Source organism: Crocuta crocuta, unplaced genomic scaffold (genome assembly GCF_008692635.1).
Source record: "Crocuta crocuta isolate KB4526 unplaced genomic scaffold, BGI_CrCroc_1.0 scaffold687, whole genome shotgun sequence".
Taxonomy (NCBI): Eukaryota; Metazoa; Chordata; class Mammalia; order Carnivora; family Hyaenidae; genus Crocuta; species Crocuta crocuta.
In genome coordinates this window covers 2,214,406-2,239,161 of record NW_027530182.1, presented here as the reverse complement: position 1 = coordinate 2,239,161, position 24,756 = coordinate 2,214,406, and the positions used below count along the sequence as shown (strand labels likewise).

The window sequence follows — 24,756 nt, the reverse complement described above, 5'->3', positions numbered from 1 at the left end:
CAGGAGCACCTCCCCTTTTCCTCTCTATTCCTTCATTATTGTTTCTATCCCTTGGAGCACCTGGGTAGCTTAGTTGATTAAGCACCCAAGTCTTTTGGCTCGGATGATGATCTCCTGGCTGTGAGGTCATGAGATTGAGCCCTGCAATGGGTGTTGCACGGAGCATGGAGATTGCTTGAGATTCTCTCTTTCCTGCTCTCTCTGCCCCTCCCATGCTCATGTGTGCTTGTTTATTCTAAATAAATACATGAGTGAATGAATGAATAAATAAATAATACTGTGTCCATCTCTCCTTTTCTCATTTTTTTTTACCTCTGCGATTTTAATTTACTTTTATCCCGTTTAAAAATGGAATACCTATTTATTTCTCCCAAATCCATTCTTCACAGTCTGCTAGAGTAGTTTTTCTCTTTTAAATTATTATTACCCTTTCAAGAGAATCCCTTTAAAAATATTTTTCTCAGTTCTATCAGACTTCTGTCTTTTGTACATCATTCACGGTTCTAAATACACATGTAAACTAGCTTATAAATAATCAGTTCTCTTACTTAGGACCCCAAACTTGCTCATCATTGAAGTTGGAAGCCCTCTCTTCCATTCTATGAATGGATCTTCTGAATGGCTAGTTAAAAAAAAGATTATTCATGAAAGGTTGGACTAACTCCTTATTAAATTTCACCCAAGTATATCACTATGTACCCTGAAGTGTAAAAGTACTAATTTTCATGGTTCCATTCTACTTTGGCACCATAATATACTCCTATATCGTATTTTTTGAAATTCTCACTTAGGTTCTTTCTCTGACAGTAAGGAAAACTTTAATTGGGTCCATCTAACATGTTAAATAAGGGAAAAGTTTTATAGCATTTTTATTTCATGGCAGTCATGGGACAGAAATAAAGATTTCAAACTTTTGAGGCAGTAAAGCCTAGTGGTCTAGAGTCCAGATAGTAGACTAGATTTGGCAGGAGTTAGAATCCTTCATCGGCCTTGAGAGGGTTAGTTTTTGTCTCTGTGCTTTGGTTTTCTTACCAATAAAATATAGCATGATATCTTCCTAATAGAGTAATGTTCAGGATCAAATAAATTACTCTGTGCAGTGTTGAGAACAGTGCTTGGTTTACAGTAAGTGCATGGGGAGTGTTGGCCAGTATTACTATCAAACTCTCTGGACAGGATATAAAATATGCAAAGAAAATAATATAGGCTTAAAAACACTGTTTTAAAGTAAGACATTCCCTGTCTTCATTCTCCTTACTCTTTTATTTCCAGTGAATTTGGTACTTCTTGTATTGACAGAGCCTATTCAGCTTCTTTTAAAGAAAGCAGTTGAAGTCTTAAGTGTGCTATTTTTAAAATAATGATTTGGTTTTTGACATGTATGAGAGGATGTCTTATGAAGTCCATACTGAAGGAGATATGTCCATTAAGAAAATTTATTCTCTATTTTTATAATTCCCAGGAATGAGGGGATTTGTTTGGTATAGTAACCATAAGTTTAAAACAAACACACAAAAACAGACTGACACCCAGAAGTATATTTGTCTTTTGTTTTACAAAGTCTATTTGTTTATTAAGGTAAAATCGATATAATTAAAATCCACTACTTGCAGTGTACAATTCAGTGCGTTTTAAAACACTCACAATGTTATGCAGTTATCGCAGCTCTCTTATGAGATCTTTTTACTTGGAAAGGATTCATATTTAGAGAAAGTCATGCAGCTTTTTAAAAATAAACATAGTAGTTAAGTGTTTCATAAAATTAAAGTGTTGGTATACATGAGAATCAACGGAGTATTGCTTCTTTTGTAAAAAAAAATGTTTTTAAGGAAATCAGTGTATGTAGGGGTTTGAGGAGAAAAAGAAACACTGAGAGAGAGAGGTATTTTAATTAAGATAGAGCCTAGATAGCTGCTTATAATGTTACATTTCTGTTGAATAAGCAAGAAAATTAATGCTCTTAAAATCATAAACTAATTTGGACATATAAGAGAAACTATTTTGTCAACATCCAAATCAAACTCAAGACCTTTACTATTATTTATATAAGATTTTATTAAGCCTGTAAAGTCAAAATGTGTTTTACTAGAATTTATATACCTTTGTATCTTTTTACATTTGATTTGAGTAAGGAAAAAATTAACAATTTGTGTGAAAATTTTAAACATTTTCTAGTCAGGACGATGACAGAATAGTTCACATAAGATATTTTATATGACATCTCATGTGTTGGAGCTTGAGAAAAAGGCTTTTAAGAAAACCTAAACAGAAGAATTTTAAAGAAAAAAAAGTTACATCTCTCAATGCTTTAAGAAACTCTGAGCTGAGATTATGAGCAGGAGCATTGATGGGAGATTTGAGGTATTGGCTGTGAAGCTCACTTAAAATATTACCCAATAACCTCATGTTATTGCCAGATGTCATAGGAATTCTGTCCTCTTATATTCTCTTGTCCACACTGAAGCGACTTGAACAAAAAAGGATGTTCTGCTTATTGGCTATTTCTGTTATAAAAAAATGCTTGAGATCTGCTTATTGTTGATAATGTTTATTTATACTATGGATATTTCATGTTTCCAAATGATACCCTTCAACCAAGCAATTCTATACATGGACAACAGAGTGTGACTTTTAAAGTGGATTAGACAGGACAAACCTGAATGTTAAATGTTTGACAAGTATTTACATGCGTAGTATTTAATAAACTTTGTTTTTAAATTCACATTTTAAAGAATATGAAATTAAAATTTTTAACAGATCTCAAGTGTTCTCTAGTAATAGCATTCTGTCTGATGTGATGAGTGGAAGTAAAGTTTACTTTTAGTCCAGTCACAGCCCACGCACCTGGATATAGTGCTGGATTAGAGCCTCAGTCTTGACTTTGCAACAAAAGTGTGAACATTCCTGTTTGCAGTACCTGATTTCATCCTTCCCTGGACTAAGGAGTAGGATTGCTTTTGCTTCTTGATAGATTTAATCAATTCTAATACTAGTTTGACAATTGGAGGCATAAAGGGTGACCATCAACAGCTTTTCAAAACACAGAATGCTATTCCAGAACAATATTCCATAATGAAATTAATTAGTACTTCCCAAAGGTTTTAGTGGGTGACCCATAGAATGCTTTTAGTACACAGAGTGAGGCAGTTCCTTCTGTTTCTAAAGTTCATCATTTTGTTAGATATTGTTACATATCATAATACTATAGGGAGTGAAGGAATAACATAGGAGGAGATGAAGATTGGGAAGCATTAAATGATAAAAATCTACCTTCCTGCATGCAGTTAATACAGAAATGTAAAAATGTTCCCATCTGTCTAAGCCATCATTTCTGATGTAGTCCCTGGAGGAAGTGGCTGAAAAGTCATTTCCACCTAATGGGTTGTTAGGTTGCTTCTGTACAGTAAGTTGGTGGTTGCAGCCCACTTCCTCTAAGACAAGGGGCTGTGTATCTAAAACCCCATCACAACTGACACTAATTGGCATTGCTGTCGGCCCTGAGCTGTGAAAGCAGGCCTGCATGGGCATACAGTGGGGCGCGCTGGTGTGTGTGTGGCACCAAGGGGAGGACTTTTTCTCAGATTTTGCTAGTGGGTACGTATATTTTTGGTTTTACTTTTCTGACCCATTCCTGCAGTTTATATCATCTTCAGCATTGTTATTTGACTTGGGGGAAAATTCGATGAAAGGCCCTTTGCTGAGCACTGTGTCACTGGAGGGTGTCACTGGAAGGTATCCTCACCTTTTATAATGTTGGGGCTTCCAGATGTTATCACTTACCTGTGAAAAATCTATTAAGTAATTAAAATTATCAGTAGTAAATATAGTTAATAAACAGACTACCTTTTACTTCACATTTTTACACATCTAATAAACTAATATTTTTGTTTTCTTGTTTTCTTAAATGAGAAGCCAGAAGAGGGCATATCAGTCTTTCAAAAATCAGTTTGGCAGCCATTTGGCCCAATTCACTTACAATTACCATAAATTAGGAGAAGAACCTGCTTTGTATTCATAAAGGTCTGGAGCGAAGGATTCAGTTCCTGCAAGGGGTTTGGAATGCCAAAAATAAAAAGCAGATTAGCACGCTATTCTTAGACATTTTTAAGTATGTCAAAACTTGATTGGTGTATATGGTTCCAGACTCTGATGATTGTGTACAAAGGAGGGGACTGGGAAGTGGAGAGAAACATAACTGAGCAGTTATGTTGGAGGGGTACTTTCCTATACATTACTTTTCAAAATGTGCAGATATTAACCTGACTTCACTTTATAGTGAAGGGAACTGCAGGCATTGCCAGTTGTAGACAACCTCTCTGCTTTCTCAAATGCATATTGAAAAATTGGTGAGTGGTGGCAGAAGGGAGGAAGGGAATTACTAAGGGAATTGATTAGTCATATGAATCATTCATGTCTCTTCCCTGCATCCATTTAAAATGCAAACGGATAGCCATTTAGGCACCCAGACCCTGGCCCTTTGTAGATTTCTCTTCCCCTCCTCCATCAGTTTCAGGCTCATGGGTATGTTGAAGCCAACTTGCTTCAACAGTTGGCTTGGACCACAGCTCCCTGTGAAAGGCTCTGCTTTCTAACATTGGAAAAGCTCCTGAGGCCTTCCTCAGGAAACTGCTTACTTCCCTCACAGTATCCAGAGGGATGTGAAACAAGTTTGGGGTTTCCCTTCACCCCTGAAGCCTGTTTGGAGCTCCATACTAATATATGTTCCAGGGCTGACACGAGGGTGAGGCCACTGAGGTGCCCAGGGTGCAGAAATCTAGGAGGTGCTTCCTCTCAGGATTGTGCTTGGTTGAGATGCTAATTCATTAATTCTGGAGTGTGGTCCTGGTAACCTGTACTTCTGCAGAGTGCTATGGATGATTCTTTTTTTTTACTTTTTTATTTTTTATTTATTTTTTTAATTTTTTTTCTTACAAATAGTTTATTGTCAAGTTAGTTTCCATATAACACCCAGTGCTCATCCCCACAAGTGCCCTCCTCCATGCCCATCTCCCCCCTCCCCCGCACATCCACCAGTCCTCAGTTTGTTTCTCAGCATTCAAGAGTCTCTCATGGTTTTCCTCTCTCCCTTTCCCCCACCATTTCCCTCCTTCTCCTCCCCCATGGTCCTCCGTTAAGTTCCTCCTAATCCTCCTATACGTGCAAACATATGATATTTGTCCTTCTCTGCCTGACTTACTTCGCTCAGCATAACACCCTCAAGGTCCATCCATGTTGCTACACATGGCCAGATTTCATTGTTTCTCATTGCCATGTAGTATTCCATGGTATAGATAAACCACATCTTCTTGATCCATTCATCTGTTGATGGACACTTAGGCTCTTTCCATGTTTTAGCTATTGTGGAGAGTGCTGCTATGAACATTGGGGTACATGTGCTCCTATGCCTCAGCATTTCTGTATCCCTTGGGTAAATTCCTAGCAGTGCTATTGCTGGGTCATAGGGGAGTTCTATTGTTATTTTCCTGAGGAACCTCCACACTGTTTTGCTTTGTTTTTTAAAGAGGAAGGAACATTTGGCTAGTAGCAAAAGAGGATAGAGATAGTGCTAAGAAACTTATTTTCACAGTACATTGATAAATCTCACCTTCATTGTACAGACTCCTTTTGCTTTATCTATAGTGTTTAAATAATAAAAGAAAAGATGCATCTACACTATTTTCTGTGATTCCAAGTGAAAGCAAGAAGTAGTTTCACATTGGAGATATTATTAGCACACATTTTACAATTCTCACCCTTGTCCACTTTATAGTCTTTGTTTTCTCAGAAAGGTAACATACCTACACCTGTGCAGAGTCTTACGTTATTAACTCTTCCCATATAATCTAATAGCCTCATGTACAAACAAGTTTTAGTAGCTGATATAACACTACCACTTTAAACTACTTTTGGCACCAGAGGATTTTTCTTCCTCATCGTTAACTTTTTAAAATTAAGCAAGCAAGATTAATTTGAGAGGAATAAATCTTTCTTTCTTTGTTGATGTTTTATTTTATTTATTTCGAGAGCGTGAGCACACATGAGTGGGGGAGGGCCAGAGAGTGAGGGAGAGAGAATCCTAAGCAGGTTCCATGCTCAGCCCAGAGGCCACCATGGGGCTCCATCTCACAGCTGTGATATCCTGACCTGAGCCAAAATTAGAGTTAGATGATAAACCTGAACCACCCAGGCGCCCCAAGAAATCTCTATTTCAGTGAATTGACAGAATCAAAAATTTTTGCATAGAAAAAATATTGAAAATGTTTAGCACTTAGAATATGGTTAAATAAGCATTATGTAGTCTAACTCTATAATTTGTTAATATCTAGATAAAAGATAAAAAGCTTAATCTATCTGTAGACTAATAGTCTAAAGGAAAATAATACTATACACATACCTACCCACTCCTGAATGCAGGATTCATATCCAAGGCATACCACCTGGTATGCTTTGTTGTTAACTTGAACACAGGTAGTATATTTTATGATTAAAATAATAACCTCACATTTACTGGGTATAATCAAACATAAAATATTAGAACATGTTCACTGCCAGCTGTATGGATATTCAGATAATATTTCAGTTAAATTATATTGAGTTGTGCTTTCTTGATCTATTAATGCTTCACCCAAGTGGAACAGACTAATTGTCCAAATAGTGTAGGTAATAGTTACCTTCTAATACTATGGGGTACTTGGCAGAAATACAGTTTTTACTCTGTTTTCTTGGTTTTTGTTTGGCACAGATGTCCAGTTTCATGAACAGCAATGTCTGTGGTCTGTGGTCATCTATGTAGGGTCCCTCTGGAATTATTCAAAATAATAAATAAATGTAGACTAGGCATAGGTTCTTGATATATTAGGGCTGTGGATGTGGGAGACTGATAAATGCAGTAAAACTTTGTTGTTTGCTACTGTCTTCCTTTATCATTCTTTGTAGACCACCAAAGCTAGTTTGTGTGTAGTCGATCATCCAATAATGTATTGACTTGTCTGATGGTAATCATAATGAAGAGGTGGAGACACCACAACATATGGAAATATCTTCTGAATCATTAAAGAAAAAATTGAAATGTGTCAAAATGTTAAACATTTTAATATATTACCTCTTTTTTATGTATTGCTTACCTATTAACCAGGAGTCTGTGATACTCTGCACATTTTATTCCTTTCCAGATCAAGAGCACAGATTGAGAAGATTTCGTCAGTCTATGCAGGGAATTCAAATTGACTCCCTCAATCTACTTTTTACCTTTACTGAAAGACAAAGCTGGGGAGCTGTTCATTCGGAGATGTTAAACGGGTGTGTGTGCTTATCATTGAAGGGCAATTGTACATAGGCTTTCGTTCATAGCTATCACTGCATCTTGCACAAGGGAATTGGAATTCTGAATTTATACTTCTTACTCTTTGACCCTAAGAAAGTTGTAAACTGCTACAGCGCAAGTTATGATTTAACTCTTCAAATCATTTGAATATAGTTGATATTGAACTCCTATCCCTGATCACTTAGCATTCAAAATTTAGTTGGGAGGAAGGAAATGGTATGTTGGTATTTCACAGTTTTTGGCCTTGTCTTTAGAATAACAGAGTTTTAGCACCTGAAAGCACAAATGCTTCATCTATGACAGACCACATACATTTTATTTTTTTTTTTAAGGTTTTTTTTTTTTATTTATTTCTAGAGAGAGAGCGTGAGCAGGGGAGGGTCAGAGAGAGAGGGAGTCACAGACTGAAATAGGCTCCAGGCTCTGAGCTGGCAGTCAGCACAGAGCCCGACGCGGGGCTCGAACCCACGAACCGTGAGATCATGACCTAAGCGAAAGTCGGACGCTTAACCGACTAAGCCACCCAGGCGCCCCAGACCACATACATTTTAAAAGTATTGCTCTTTAATGCTCAGTTGTGTTTGTATAATGTGAATCGATTCTTCAGAGGCTGAAGTTTTACATGTAGCTGTCCTTGAGGCATACTCCTCTTAATTTATTCATATTAAAGCCACAACTTGATATTTTTAGTAACACTTGGATCAAGGAAGAACAGGGACAGCTGCAAAAAACTGACTTTAAAAAATGTATTTTGGGGGGCGCCTGGGTGGCTTAGTCGGTTAAGCGTCCGACTTTCGCTTAGGTCATGGTCTCGCGGTTCGTGGGTTCGAGCCCCGCGTCGGGCTCTGTGCTGACTGCCAGCTCAGACCCTGGAGCCTGTTTCAGTCTGTGACTCCCTCTCTCTCTGACCCTCCCCTGCTCACGCTGTCTCTCTCTCTCCTAGAAATAAATTTAAAAAAAAAAAATGTATTTTGGTGTTTGGCTTTTTAAAAAATGGGTAGTATGCTATTTCACTGCCAGATAGAAATAGTAGGTATTACTGCCTAAGGATACATAGCCTGTGACAGACCTAGTGCGTGGCTCATGAACTGTGATGAGTTTGGTTTTCCTTATTTTTATGGTTTCAGGTACTATGTGTATGTACATACTTTGGCAGCAGAAGGATGGTGATGTTAGAGAAGAAGATACTCTTTTCCATAATGACAGAGTGACCTAAAGTTAGAATGTTACTCATATTGCCTAGATTAGCTTGGTATGCCTCATCAAAATAAGATACTTTTTTTCTAGAGTATCTAAAGTATGTCTTCTCTCTAATGGTTAGAGGAGTCTACCACAGCCAAGCTGACTGAGAATGTTTACCTGTTGTCACTCTTAACCTGAATTTGGATAATCAGGAAATTATTTCTGTACAACAACTTGCATATTTTGGTAGTGTATTCTATATGCTTTATCATTATGTGAATTTTATAGTGTCTATTTTCAGATAGATACCCCTGGAATTTGTAGGTGCTATTCATTCACAGATATGTTAGCAGATCTATTTATTTATTTATTTATTTATTAAAATTCTCAAGATATTACAAATGTTATGTCTACTCAGAATCTTTCTCTGCTTTTGGTTTTTTCTTAGTATGCCAATTCCTAAAAACACGATTTTAGTGTAAAGTATATATTGATAGCCTCTTAGCATTCTGTCAGATTTAAATTTCCTAGAAAGTTGTTATGCAACCAAAAATTTGACAGATAAATGTAAAGTGTCTAGGAAGTGATATGAACAGTAACCGAGATTTTATTTCATTTCTGTCAGCTTTCTGTGCTCCGATTATTAATATTAGAGTATATGGTTCTTGTTCTGTGCGGTTATGTACAAGGGTCTTTTTTATTAAGGGTTTATGCCTGCCTATACTAAGAGACAAATTATTGGTTTGGAATCCTTAATTATTTAATAAAGAGATTCTATGAAATCTCAAAATACAGATATAAATCCCTGAAACTAGAGGGGGCAATATAGGAAAAGCAGACATATGAAAGAATATCACCTATATGTGAGAGATGAATTATGATATTCAAAATCACATCCAGCTTTATAGAAAAAAGGAGTAGATTTATTCTATACACTAAGATTATGGGGAAAATGACATGAAAGCACATGCTGATAAAGCTTGTGCCTTCTGGTGTATAAAGCAAATATCTAAATATATGTCTATTTGTGTCCATATACAGAGTTAAAGGACAGTTTTCCATGAAATAATGCATTCCTTTAGAATTGCTGTAGATTTTCATAATTTTTAAAACATTCCTATTGTAACCTACATCAAAAGGGCAGCCAGGGTTTTTTGTGTCTGACTATACATATGCATTATAAAAAAGTGAGTCTACTGTAATTACCAGTTTGCAGAGCAAATTCCTGCAGGGTTTGTACTCTCCCCATTAGTAAAAGAGATAAGTTGAAATGTATTAAAATTTCACTGTACAACTGGGAGTTTTTGTTCACAGTAAATGTGTTAATGTTTCTTCATTGCTTGACTGTTTGTGTTTAAATTTAGGCAGCGTGCCCAACAGGGACAAAATTATAGGATAAAGCTATGTATAAAAGAAAATCCTTCTGAGAGCACCAATAAGGCTCTTTTTAAAAATAAGCAGTTACATATAATAGTACATGGCCGTAGCCACAGAGAAAAGTTTTATCTGTCTATTTCAGAATTATTGGAATTTTTCTTTCCCTTGTGTAAAAGTTAAGAGGACGGAGTTTATGTCAATAGCTAATACACCTTGATGTAAAAACATCTATTATTTTATTTGGCATTACCCCTGTAAAAGGAAAAAAAATTCCTTCTTGTTGTCCTTATGATGAAGAGAGGCTAATAGCATTTTGAGAGAGAAGTGATAGATCACATTTTCTTCCCTAGGAAAGTAATTCTTTCTTGTTAAGAATTGTAATTACAGCCTGTTGTATTTTTTTGGAGCATTTTTCTCTGCTTTTCTTCATTGCCATGAACTTAATAAATACATTTATTCACATAGATAGGCTTACATTAAAAAATTAATCTGCAATCTGTATCACCTAGAGTGAGTACATAATGAAATTCACAAATACAGGGTAAGGCTAGTATTTCTCTGTAGTCTAGAGTGGCAGAAGTTGAAGTTATCCGTAAACACCGGCTATATACACTTTAGCCAGCCTGCTTTTCTCTCTCTTAAATGTGGAAAAATGGATTGTAGTTCCTACTGTTTGCCTTTTATAGTTTTGTTTTGTTTGTTTTTTTGCCTGCTTTTCCATATGTGAAGATGAAAGAATTTGCCAGTATCTATATGCCATCTCAAATGTCTCCACAGGCCTCATACCACAGACCTACAATACAAACTATGTAAAGAAGCAAAAATAAAATATAATTCCTCATCTTTAAATGTTGCTATCAGTGTTTTATAATCTATATACTGATAATATATATGGGTATGCAGAGATATACGGGAGGGGTGAGGATGCATGTATATGTGTATGTTTTCATTTGTTTGGATCCATACATTCACATACCCATAGGAAAATATGAAATGTCCCATGGATATTTCCTGTTGTATATTAGCTTTCCATCATAAAGTGTATTTTTCCCCTTAAAATAGGTTGGCTCACTAGAGAGAGTGAGAGATGCATTTAATTCTTCCTCCTCTGCACTGTTCTTTAAAAAGTAAATTTTTAACTGATAGACCTTGAAGTCCTTTAGAGCTATTACTTTCTTTTGGCTAATTTGTAGAAAGGCACCATATGAAAATTGGATTTTTGATCTGATGGAGTGATTTTTGAGTTCTTATGAACCATTTATAGTCTATCAAGTAAATCCTTCTTAGTTCACGGATTATTGACCCAATGGACCATATTAGCTGCTTCGAAGCTGTTATAGCCCATTATGTTGATTCAGCTGACACACATGTGAACCCAGTCCACATGCCCACAATGACATTAACATTGTTCTGGAAGACTCCCTTTTTTTCCACAAGCCTTTCTATTTATTTCTTAATTTTCAGGAGTTAGATCAGAGTTCCTGACAGCCATTGCATAGGTTTCTCCATTTGCTCAGTAATGTTGAAGCATTTGTTAGCAGCTAGATGGTCTGCTTTTTGCCGTCTTTCTCTATATGTCTCTCTTTTGTCTTTTAATCAACTAATCCTTACAAGAAAAAAGAGAATAATGTTTTTTCAATACTCTAGGGCACGTTTTACCCTCAGATGCTTATAGATTCCATAGAAATTTGTGAGATTTCTCTGAGCATTGGAATGTAGCTCTTTGAATTTGAGAAAGCTATCTTTTAGAAGAAATGATAACATTGTATTTGTGTTTTTAAAAAATGTATTACCTGAGAGGTTTCACTTGAAAAATCTGGTGACTCTTAGCCAGTGGTAAAATCAAGATGCGCCTTTAGTGATTTATATGAAGCTCTAATGAAGCCAGTCCAGGTCTCAGCATGAACCCTTGGGGAATCTGTGACCTAACATAAATAACGTATAAGAGGGCATGTAGACTGTTCATCATATCATTATTATTATTTGTAATAGGTATGATTCCTGAGGTGATAGCTGCTCTTGGGCAAAAGAGACACATACTTTCATAATCAGACATAATTATGATGTACAGTTACATATGCACAATGGAAAGTATTAAAATGTTTGTTGGGATATGCTCCTTATTAATGGGCAATCCCAAGACATGTAGAAATAAGGTGATATAAAATAAACCAAGTGTTTTAAGTGTGCACTTTTTTTTTTTTGGATTTTGGCCTTTCTTATTGTAACCATTTAAAAGCTCTGTGTAAAGCTGTTCAGAGTTGCTTTCTCTGTCTAAAAATGTACCACTTTGTAGAAGATCCTAGTATAAATTAACTGCTTACTTAGCAGTTTACCCCGTTTTCTTTTTTCTTTTAAATAGTTTATTGTCAAGTTGGTTTCCATATAACCCCACCTTTTCAAGTTGCTTGCCCAAAGGTTTGCTTTACCCAAACCTCTCCGTTTCAGTGTAGTTTTGTCCACATCTCTTACTCGGTTTTAAACTCCTTTTGTAACTGAAAAAAATATATCTGAGGAAATCTCACTGTGGAGGGAGGGTAGCAAGGGGGATTATTTCGCTTCTTGCCTTTCATACACAGACAGAGTGGAAAGAGGCCTGGATTACTAGATGTGCCCATGTAAGGACATCTCAGAGCCTCTTTTTCTGCTGTTTGAAAAATCTCTAATTTGGGGAATTTTGATGATTAAATATGAGAATGTATTTGAAATATTATGCAAGCTCCATAGCAGTGTACAAACATGGGATGTTATTAGTCTCACAAAGGCTGCCGCAATTGGCCTGGGTAATCAGAGTTGTCATCTGAGATGATATACTCTAAAATGCAACAACTTGTTTCCCTTGTTGCTTCACTGGGATAAATTCTTTTCACAAACCTAGAGGGGTAAATTTAGTTAAATGGTTACCCACCTGATGCTCTTGCTTGGTAAACGGATTGATTGCTGTGCTTGGCATTTGAAATAATGTGGCTAGCTCCTTTTGTAGAGGATCAAGATTTAGAGGTACTCCTTCCTTGAAGGAGTCCTTCCCATGCTGTCTGGGAAGTCCTTCCCATGATTGTGCTATCCTGTCAAGTCAGAATGGTGTCTTTCTTACATTGGGGCACAACTTGGGATAAGTCTTGGGTTATTCCTGCACTCATTTGGTTGGTCGCCAAAATATGAGATCATCATGCAAATCATTGTTCCTGTGATTGAAGCTGCTTCTGAAATACTGGAACTCAGGCTTTATCTTGTCTTGCTTCTTGCCTAATGAGGAGTATTTCTTTGTAAAGTGCTTAAAGGTTTATAAATCTTCTTGCATCTCATTATAAATCCTTCCTTATTAATGTCTTCCCTATCATATTATATTAGTAATTGTTTTCGTGAATGCCACCGAGAAATGTAATCACATTACCACCTTTCAAATTGCATTAGTGAAAATGAATAAAATGTATATCAATGGAATACAAAATTGCTGATTCAACATTAAGGTGCAATGAGATGAATATTGCTTAGCTTTCATATGATATCAGAGGTGCTTTGGCTCCTTATATAAAATTACACATTCTGATAAACGTAGACAGAGTTTAGTTAAAATGGGTTACTTTATAGGTGAGCTAATCCCTTATTTTCAATTAGATGATAGGTATGTTCATTGAAAGTATTTCCTTTCTAATTATCACAGCTGCCTCTGTGAGTAGTCTGTAAAACGTGTAAGCATACAGGCAGTAAATGGAATATCTTAATTGTTAACTGTTAGGTAAGAAAATAAAATGTTTCTGCCCAAATTGAAATGCCTTTTCATTTCCTGTTTCTCTAATATTACTAATTGCCTAACAAAATAGCTTGTATTACCATAGGCCTAATTTAATTGAGGGGAAAAAAAACATAACGCATGCACTCCAAAGCCTGCATGTGCTTTGATGCCATAGAAGCATGGATATTTTCCTTATATAATTGGCTATATCCCGCTGTTGATTTTTACTCTGAACTCCTAAATTATTTAAATGGGGTCTTCCTCACGTCGATTGATAGTAGGTTGTGGTCGTAAGGTAATGACTACAGATGCTCATTGGATCCATGTCTGTGAAAATTTATGTGCCTGTGTATATGTCTCTTTCTCCCTGTTTGTGTTTATATAGTCACACAAAGTCATGGAAACGTTAACACTCATGTATAAACATTTACTCAAAAGCTTATGGTTTCCCCTCTTTGCTCCCTCCCCTAAACCAAATTTGTTTCATGGCTTTTGCTGAAGTAACTTTTTCATCACAGTAAATTGATGAATATTTTTGCTAGTATGTATGACAGAATTTATCATTATCAGTTTTTAACACATTCTCTTTGTTGTTTTAGTATCGTGATACTAGTATGCAAACATAACTGGGAGCCGCCCTCCCCACCCCCCAAGTCTGTTGAAGAATGTCTGAGATTTTCCTGATGGAAAAATAACAGTGGACTTAGGAAATAATTGCCAGTTTTTAAATGTATATAATTTATTATATAATTATTATATAAGATTTTCAAAGTAGAAGGGATTTTCAAATGTAAGCAACAGTGAATATTTTTTGTTTGCCTTCTGTTTATCCACTCATTTAACATTTGTATATTGAAGACCTACTAGGTTAAAGAAGAATATTCTGCTGCATTATGTAACCCGAGGGAATGCTATCTTATGAGTTAAGTAACACTACCAGTAGAAACCAAAGGATTCAGTGAGTTTTGTCCTTTGCCCCTTTTAAACAATTCTGTTGAGACAGAGTTCATATACTATCTGTTCTACCATTTGAAGTATACCATTAAATACATTTTAGTATATTCACAGTTGGGTGCAACCATCATCATACTCATTCTGGCACATTTTTATTACCTAAAAAAAATCCTTTAGCTACCACTGCAAGCCCTAAATAACCACCAACTACTTTCTTTCTTTATGGATTTTTATGTTCTGAACATTTTTTTAAATTTTTTAATTTTTTTTTAAAATTGCTGAGAGAGAGAGTGTGTGTGAGCAGAGGAGGGTCAGAAAGAGAGGGAGGTACAGAATCTGAAAATAGGCTCCAGGCTCTGAGCTAGCTGTCAGCACAGAGCCTGATGCGGGGCTCGAACCCACGAACTGTGAGATCATGACCTGAGCCGAAGTCAGACGCTTAACCACCTGAGCCATGCAGGCACCCCTGTTCTGAATATTTTGTATGAATGGAACCCTATATGTATGGTCTTGTGAATGGTTTCTTTTACTTAGCATAATGTTTTCAAGGTACATCTACGTTGTACTATGTATCAGTATTCCATTTGATGGCCAAGTAATATTTCATCACATAGATATGCCATATTTTTTATCAATTTGCCACTTGATGGAGGGATCATAGCTTTTTAAAATTTTTTAAAAGTTTAAAAAAAAATTTTTAATGGTTATTTTTTGAGAGAGACAGAGACAGAGCATGTGCAGGGAAGGGGGAGAGAGAGGGAGACAGAGACTCCAAAGAAGGCTCCAGACTCTGAGCTGTCAGCACAGAGCCCAACGCAGGGCTCGAACTCACAAACTGTGAGATCATGACCTGAGCTGAAGTCAGATGCTCAACTGACTGAGTCATCCAGGCACCTCATAAAAATTTTTTTTAAATTTTTTAATGTTTATTTTTGAGGAGAGAGTGTACCTCTCCATTGTGGGGGAGGGGCAGAGAAAGAGGGAGACACAGAATCTGAAGCAGTCTTCAGGCTCTCAGCTGTCAGCACAGAGCCTGACATGGGGCTCGAACTTATGGACTGTAAGATCATGACCTGGGCCTAAGTCAGACACTTAACCGGCTGAGCCACCCAAGTGCCCTGGGATCAAAGCTTTTAAGAGAAACTCAAAATAAGGTTTAAAAACTCTGGATTTTAACAGTAAATGGTGTTGAAAGGCCACTTTTCCCCAGTGAATCTCTTTCAATTATTTTGGAAGTGTTTATTGTGAAGATGATATATTTCCTTGATCAGTAATTTTATTCTTGTGGTGGTTTGTTGAAGTTTGACCATCTTTGAATTGTCCAGCTTTTCATCTTGACCAGGTTTACATCATTGGCATCTGGCCCTTGTAGTGAGGTGGCCTTACCATGTATTTTCAAATCCTCTGATTCAGTCACAAAATCTAGTTTTTGAAGACACCACGAAGTTTCAGACCGCAAAGTTTCAACAAAATGATTGTTTGATCAGGTTATTTCTTCATATGATATTAAAAACATTGAGACAAATTTCAAGGAACCTTTTATTGAAGGGCTAATTAATTTTTCAATTTTCAATTTATCTTACCACCAAATAATATACATACTTTTGCTATAATTTCCCATTGTGAAATTTTGAATGGGTTTTGTTAAGGAGACAGAATTAACTTCATTGCTTCTCATTTGCTGTCACTAGTGTTCTATTACAAGTAGTGGCATTTATATGCAATTTAACACTCTGTGCACTCTTATTTTTTACAGTACACCTTATCACTGATAATTAACCTGTTGTGAAGTCTGTGAACATTGCCCATTAAACTCAGATTTGTAATATTTTTGATATAAATGCTGAAAACATATCCATCTTATTATAACTGTAGAATTATATTAATAGTCTAGATAAGACTTAGGTTTTTATAAAATTTCTTTGTAGGATATTTAAAACCTTGGATCTTTTGGCTAGTGTTCAGTGTCTGTTCAACTCATGCCACTGTGTCTTGTTTACCTAATTGCAAAATCCTATAGTACAACAAGGGGATATACCTTTGCTTTAATCATGTATGAGTTTTGTAATCAAGTAAAAGTCCATTTCTTGTGCTGTTGTNCCATGAAAAAAAAAAAAAAAAAAATGAGTTTTCTTTGCTCAGACTGCATTGTGTGTTGGACAAATTTAGGATACTGAGGAGTTCTAAAAGGCAATGTCCTATATATTTTCCAAATGTTAGTTAACACTCATATTTCTTCTTTTATTTTTTATTTATTTTATTATTTTATTTTATTTTNACAGGGTGGGGGAGTGGCGGAGGGAGAGAGAGAGAGAGAGAAGAGCATCCCAAGTAGACTCCATGCTTAGGGATGAGCCTGACAGGGAGCTCAAGCCCATGACCCTGGGATCATTCGATCTGAGCCAAATTCAAGAGTCAGACACTCAACCACCTGAGCCATCCAGACATCTCTCACAATGCTACTTCGGGAAGTTGTTTCTTTTCCGTTAGCTTTATGTATTAGCCATGTGAAAATGAGAAGGAAAAAGCTGACCTGAAATTTGCACAGGAAGCTATTTTCAGACTTAATCACCATTGCTGTCATTTGAATTCTTTAGAATCTTTGTGACATTGCTATTGAAGTACTCTATTTGTCTTAGGTTTTCATATACAAGATGTATAAATGTGTATGGAAGTCCCATTAATCTCTGTACATCTTTCTGATAATCCTATTCATAATGCTTGGCAACTGTTACTTTGTAATTACTACAGTGTAATCTGTGACATAATATTTAGCTTCCAGATTCACCAACAGATAATTTTCTATTCCACATTTTTATTTTTTTTTTAAAACCAGAGTCTTTCAAGGATGATTTTCTTACTCAATAAAATGGTTCATTTGATCTCTGACACCATGTGTACCTTTCCTTCTTGGACTTGTGTATATGTTCAGAGATGAATAACATATGTAGTGATAACTTAGTAAGAGTTCATGATAACATAGACTATTTTGTGTCCTAAGGGAGGATTGGCCAATTTTACATATTTATGTACATATGACTTCCAAAGTAGAAAATTCAGTTTATTAAGAAATTTGTTCTTGTTAAAAATAAGAAAGGTAAACCTTGTCACTTAGAACCATCATAGGCAATTAATTTGAATACCTAGAATCTACCCACCTCCATTTACAATAGAAACTGATGGGACAGAACGGATGCTTTTTCTGTAGTTCAGTTTTAATGTAGGTCAGGTACTTAATCTGTTAAACATTTGAAAATAATTCAAATACAATTTCATAGTCCAAGCTATTAATCTTGATATCTTCCCCAAAAATGAACAAGGGAAGAGCGATTTAAGAAGGATTTTTGGTTATATATGGGAGATTTAGCCAGAGTTAATGAACATTTGAAGTGAGCTCCTGGCAAACAGCTTTTCTTGTAGAAAGACAAAACCTAGAATTTAAATTTTTCCTGTTCTCTCTGTACTGCTTCAGAATACATGTTTTATGTGTCTAATTGCCCCCTTGCCTTACTTTGCCTTCTGTTATTTTGTATTAATATGTAACTTGTATATATGTTCCCAGATAAGAAACAACCAATAGATTTATTAATTAATTTGTTTATAGTTCTTTTGTGAAGTACACTAAATACTAGCTGAAGCAACAATCTGTGTTTTCCTGACAGATGTCATTTGGTGAGAAGATTGATGTTCAGCTCCCATATACTTGCAGAGTTCAAGCCAGTTATGAGTGTAATAAAGCTGGAGAGACTTCAGTTTTAGTGATAACAGACTCTTATTTGACTAGGGCTTTGGAACTCATCCAGAATACTTTCAAATGCACACTTATTTAATATTCAAATATAAGAGTGTTACTGATCAAACCTTGATTAAATATTTTTATTCTAAATTGGCCTACTTTATTTTAGATGTACTTTGAATGTCAGTATTTATAATTTACTGGTTTAGTTATATGCTTTCTTCCTTTTTCTATAGAGAATGGAAATAAACTGACTAATAATTGGGAAATCCACCCTATCATTTAAGAGCCATGTAATATCTATATAAACATTTCTGAATCCTAATATTAAAAACAAATAACTAATCCCTGTCATGTCTCTCTTAGAGGACTATAGTATGAATAATATGGCATCATGTATGTCAGTCTATTCATTAATACTATATGTTAAACATTTTATAAAGCATTGGATAAATAGCACATTGGGAAGAATCATGGGGGGAAATTCAAATATAACATATGGAAAAGCTTCTTAGGGTCATAAATGGTTTCCATTTATTGAACTTTTACAGTTACTAGGCACACTTCCATGGGCTTTATAGTCATTATTTCATTTAAGTCCTTTGACACTTGTGATGTTATTGCTACTGTTAGCGATGAGGAAAGAGGCTCCGAGAATCATGTACTTCAGGCATCTTTTAAGTACCTATCATTTTCCAGAATACATTGTAAGCTCAGTAAGTGTATTGCCCTGCCCTCATGGAATTAAATTCTAGAAGAGAAGACAGATATTAACCAAATATTCATGCAGATTAATACCTTTCTATTTAACATATGTAATAGATTATAAATATTTAAAAATAAATTTATAGATAAATAGATATATTTATAGATAAACTATTTTTAAATAGGTAAATAGTTTCAGATAAATATTCACAACTGTCTTAAGTGCTATGATGGAAAAACTCCTTGTGAAACAGGAAACTAATGGGAAACTTGACTGGGAGATGAGGGCAGCTGCCCTCAGAAATAGAAGTAATATTTGAGTTAAAATCTGAAAGATGAGCAAGCATTAAGAGTATAGTGGGAGTTGATTGGTGGGCAGGTTGAGGGGCTCTACCCAATGATTGCCTGACTGTGAATGGGATTATAACTCAAGATTCTCAGTTGGTCAGATGGAGAGTTCACACAGACCTGAGTCCACTTCCTGTGACTTTATTAGTCTGTGTCCTTAGGAAGGGTACTGAATTTATCTCCACCTTAGTTTCCTCATTTGTGAAATAAAGGTAATAATAGTACCAACCTCATGGTATTTTCTGAGGATTAAGAGAGCTAATGTTTGTAAAGTATGTGACATTAGTAAGTGGAAGATGGCAAATATCCAGTAAATCTGGCTATTATTAATTATAATAGGTAATAGGTTACTGTTTTAAATTTTAAAATCCTACCTTTGGAAGAAGAAAAGACAGAGGAATAAAAAGAGATGATTGCTTTTCTAGCCCGTTTGAGGGCTTCCTTCTGTTCTTGGGGTCTTTCCTGTATACCCTCCGCCCACAAACTCTGTCGGGTCCCTGAACACAAGGACTCTGCCATCTGTTTGCTGCCACTTAACACAATACTTGGCTCCAAAATAATGGTTTTTGCATAGTGATAATATTTGAAGCTGTAGGTGGGGATAGAATTGCCACATTAAAAAATGAGAGCCTGCCCGTGGGAAACACCTGTATTTGTTTACAGTGGAGAGAGAGTGAGAAGTTGTTGCCAGTAAAACTAGGATAGTTGGTCTCTACAGCCCGGGAATGAAGGAAGAGTGCCGGAAGCTGCATTGAGGTTGGGAGGACCAGGAGACTAGAAAAGGGGACCAAAATTAATGAGAACATTCCTTTTGGAGAAATTTTCAGGAACGTGTGGGACAGAAACCAGATTGCAAAATTAAAATGTAGGTGGTGGTACAGAAGTGGAAGCAGTAGGTGTTGGGTGCGTGCATTTTTCTTTCAAGAAATCCATGGTAAAGGTAAGCAGAAAGAATAATTACTTTTAATAAATTGCAGGCTTAAGAAAATTCATTATTGTTCTGGGGGATTTGGCAACACTGATCGTGTAAGAGTTGAGGAAAGATACACAGAGCACTCACTCCTGATGAGGCATGGAGAGGTTGGTAGCCTGAGATAGCCAGACCTTCATGAAGATCCCTGATACATAGGTGGGAACAGTCTGACTAAACTGTCTACTCCTTTCCTGGTGTCCCGTTCTACCACTTCTTCGTAATCTCTGGATTTTCTACAGGTGAGAGTGCTCAGCACTTGAGTGGGAGAAATTCACATGTTGGCTGAATGAAGGACAAACTGAATGTACCCACAAAAATTGAAAGTTTATCCATTTTTACTCTTCCCAGCTGTCTCCTTGTAAAGCATGCACATTTTTGAGGCTTAACTGCTTTAGATAATTTTATGACAATTTATTTTCTTTAATTGTGGATGAGTTGGCAAGTGATCACATTGGTTCTGTTTTGTTGTGAATAAATAGTATGTCAAAGTTTTATGCTGTTTCAAAAATGTTATTTAGAATAAAACTTCCTTTGAAGCCACAATAGTCTCTTACTCAAAATATTTATTTAGACCATATTGTTTAAATATATATAATTCCCTTAAGAAACAATTATAGTCTGTAAAAATCTGAATTTAAAACAAATAGATCTTCTGGAATTCATAGAAATACAAAATGGATATTCCAGTGTTTAAGTGTTTATATACAAAAGGAGTTGAGGTGTTCCAATGTTTGTGTGTTTAGGTACAAAAAGTGTAGAATTTATTAAAAAAAAAAAAAGGATGATGATCTTAATTCCCAAATGTGCCAGATGTATAAAGTTACTTAGGTAGAGAAGTAACTCATAAACTGTTAAATCATAAATTGGTTTAGAGCAAACGAATAAATGATTTAATCAGCAAATAAATAATTATTCATAATAATAATGCATATCTTCAGTCTCTTAACTTATTCTGTCCTGAATATAGCAGTAATTAAAATTGACAAAAGTGTGCTTTAAACACAATATGAAATTAGGCTATTTTTGTAAAATAATTAAATATTATCAAATTAATGATTTAAAAAATACATATCTCTTGTGTTGGAGTTAACATATAATCTTTGAGAAATCACTTATTTTTATTGGGAATTTTTAAATTTTGATAAAGCAGAGGTGATTTTTTTGGTGTATTTTTGAAAGCTTTTATTACTTTGTTCACATTACATGAATATTTTAATGTCAATGTGGTTGCGTATCTGAATTTATAACTAGATAATTTGTTAAATGCCTTTTTTTTTTAGTAGAAACACCTCCCTCTAAACTATTTTGTTTGGGTTTGGGTTTTGACCACATTACAATCAAGTTGTGAGTTTGTTAACTAATGAACGTGTTATTTAAAGAAACTCTTTCTGACCTGTTCCGTTCTGATACATTGCTTAGTCAGTAAACTATTAAAATTGAAATAAGAAATTTTGGGAGAAGTATTTCCTCTTATAACCTACAAATACATATATTGTATATTATTCTTGCTTAGTCAGCATTTCCTTTGGTGTCCCTATTTCTTATTACTAATTCTTCAAATTACGATACATACAGCAAAGTTTCACAATCTGGCTAATATGTAATTGGACTATTGGCATTGGAAGACAAAACCTGAAATATCAGGCAGATTATACAATTGCGTGTTTCCCTAGTGGTAATGGAGCAGCAAATTAGAGGTGGAGGTGAGCTAAGTAAGGAGTCTATCATGAGGATTCTTACTGCAAACCGAATGGGGAAACTATAGATTTAATGTTCATTAGTGAAAGTGAAATACTTCAAACTTGCCTGATAAGGAACAGCAAAACCCCGTCCAATCTTACTCTCTTTAAATGGAATTGGCCCAACTGTGTTAACAATATCTAAAATACTGTCTGTTATAAGTGAGACAGTTTATACAAAAATCCAAATGGTTCCAGGAATATGACCATCTGGAAGCTGTGTAAGTGAGCAGAGCTTTCAGTCGTAGAACTGCAGTTTCAGATAGTTCCAGCCTCTCCTCCAGACACCACTTCCCCACCCCAAATCAGTAAGCAATAATTGCATCTAAAGCTGTAGAGAGATCTTTTCCTGGCAGTTCAGATAGTTACAGTAGATTGTTAATCTATGAACGATCAGACTAAATCCCTTCTGTCTTCAGAATGTCCATGCAAATTAGAACTAAATGTATGAGATAAATTTATTAACTATAGTTTGGGGGCATAAGGTCAGCTTTAGCACAAGTTTTAAGCATAGGTTTTTATCCATTAAAAGTTACACTTATGCTAATTTTCTGTGGATTCACTTTATAATATAAACTGGTGAGATTATTTTAAAAAGTGATTGTGAAGAAATGAAAGATTTTTGACTGTGTTTTTCAGTTTTCTAAGATCCAGTTGGATTGTTACCGATATAAGATGTTTACCTAAATGGCTTTTCCTATTCCACATCTGATCTAGAAACAAATTTAAACTTTGTTTCTTACATCACCATTAAAGTAAAAGAAAGGCTGTTTTGTATTTTTCAAAATAGGAATGAAAATGAAATTAATATATCAAAATGGAAAAACAAAGGAATTGGAGACTAGATAAATAATACCAGAAGTATGTTAGATTTTATTGAGCCAACAGGGATGTCTTTTGAAGTGGATCTGAAAGATTAACAAAGCATCTAAGTGAAACTCAGCAAAAGAAAAGTAACATTCTAATAATAATATTGGTTTGTCATATTTTACTTTCACCAACATTTCACTTGAGCATTATTGTACTAGAATGTATTTTCTGCATTATTGCCAAGTGGATAAACTTAAATGGGAATATATAATAGTAGCAATATTTTTTTCTGTTTCTGTTTGGGATCCCTAGCGTTACAAATCAAGCATCTTGTAGAATACACAATCCTTTATTCTTACTCTGCTTGGTCTACATTTCTAATTTAAAGGTTAAATATAAATGACATGAAACATTCTATTAATGTATGAGCTTTTTTTTCTTAAATTTTTTCGGTAAGAGATTTTGATGGTATCCAGATTTATTTTTAAAACTCTCCAGGCCCCTACCAACATAAAGCCTTTAAAAATGGAAGTGGATGTTACTTATTAAAATGGTGAAGAAATACAGTACCTTTGAACAGATGCTGATCCTTTTTCCCCTCTATTTTTCAGGCCATCCGTTGCACACTGGTAAACTGCACGTGTGAATGTTTTCAGCCGGGGAAGATTAACCTGAGGACTTGCGATCAGTGTAAACATGGCTGGGTGGCACATGGTGAGAAAAACCTGGACTTTTCTTCCTGTTCTTGTTAGGTTCATGTGAATGTGCGTATTTTTTCAGAGCAGTCACTGCCCTGGAGAAGAGAGGGGTCAGCTGTGCTCCAAGAGCTAGTTAACATGCAGGCTGCAGCTCTCAAACAGCATGTTCTCGGCTCCAAGGAGTAAGGCTAAGCAAGCAGCTCTTAGCAGAAGGGTGCAATGTTTATAGGACAGTTGGGCCGTGGGGTTCTGACTGAGTGTGGCAGCAGCCAGCAAGCACCAGGCCTGGTGGAAACTCAAACATACCACAGTTGGCCTTTCAGGGCCTGTACCTCAGAGGCAAGCTGGCAAACCCTCTTTGCTTGAGGAGAATTCGTCGATGACTGCTCACCCTTGTCGTTTGCTTTTGAGGCTGCATTTATCCTCCCAGATGTTAAATTTTGTATGGTCCAAGGTAGGTGAGAGAGTGAACGGGAACATTGTTTGGCTAGTATCTGAAAAAAATAATGTGTAAATACCCCCTTTCAGTGTGCATCAGGATTGGAGGTGGCCGGTGTTGAGTGGGGGCTCTGCATAGGTGTGTCACCTGAGAGTGACCCCTGGTCATGGCTGCAAGTGTTGCTGCTTTTTGCCAGATGCACAGAGCTGTTCCGTCAGTGCAGAACATTGAGCGTTTAGTATGTTCTTATGTATGGTTTATGTGTTTTACGTTTAGGCAAAAAGAGACTTAGAAAATAAGCAGACATTTTCTTCCTAGAATGTAGGATTTTTAAAGATAGGTAATGTTTATTAAAGAAGTCTTGGCTTGAGTGTTTTCTGACAGCCTGGGGTATTGGCTTCTCAGTCGACATATTCTTCATTCCCAAGCTGTGCCAAATATCCAGTGGGTTGTATTTTTATAAATGTCATGTTATTCTAGCAAGATCTGAGGTAACAACACTGGGCCATGCCTTTGAAATGCTTTTAATTTATCACGTACCTTGCTTGTTAGGGTGTGTATGTTGGCGTTGTGGGGACATTTCAGCCACATTTCTGCATGTGAGAGAGAAGGGATAGGTAGGGTAGCTCAGGAGAGGAATACCCTTGAAGGGGTGTGCCTGGCAGGTAGAGCCACAGTCCTCTGATGCCTCCTGTTTCATTAACAAGGCCAAAATCTGAAACATCTCTCAGTCCA

The 24,756-nt window shown here is 35.9% G+C and overlaps 1 protein-coding gene across 3 annotated transcripts in view; it reads left to right on the top strand.

Moving 5' to 3' along the window:
• The window catches only part of BNC2 (basonuclin zinc finger protein 2), a 356,963-nt gene that overhangs the window by 178,815 nt on the left and 153,392 nt on the right, over positions 1 to 24,756 (top strand). For all 3 annotated transcript variants that reach the window (XM_077765060.1, XM_077765062.1, XM_077765061.1), the window contains one exon: positions 23,496 to 23,598. In XM_077765060.1, coding sequence (XP_077621186.1) covers positions 23,496 to 23,598 — 103 coding nt within the window. The remainder of the gene's footprint in view (positions 1 to 23,495; positions 23,599 to 24,756) is intronic.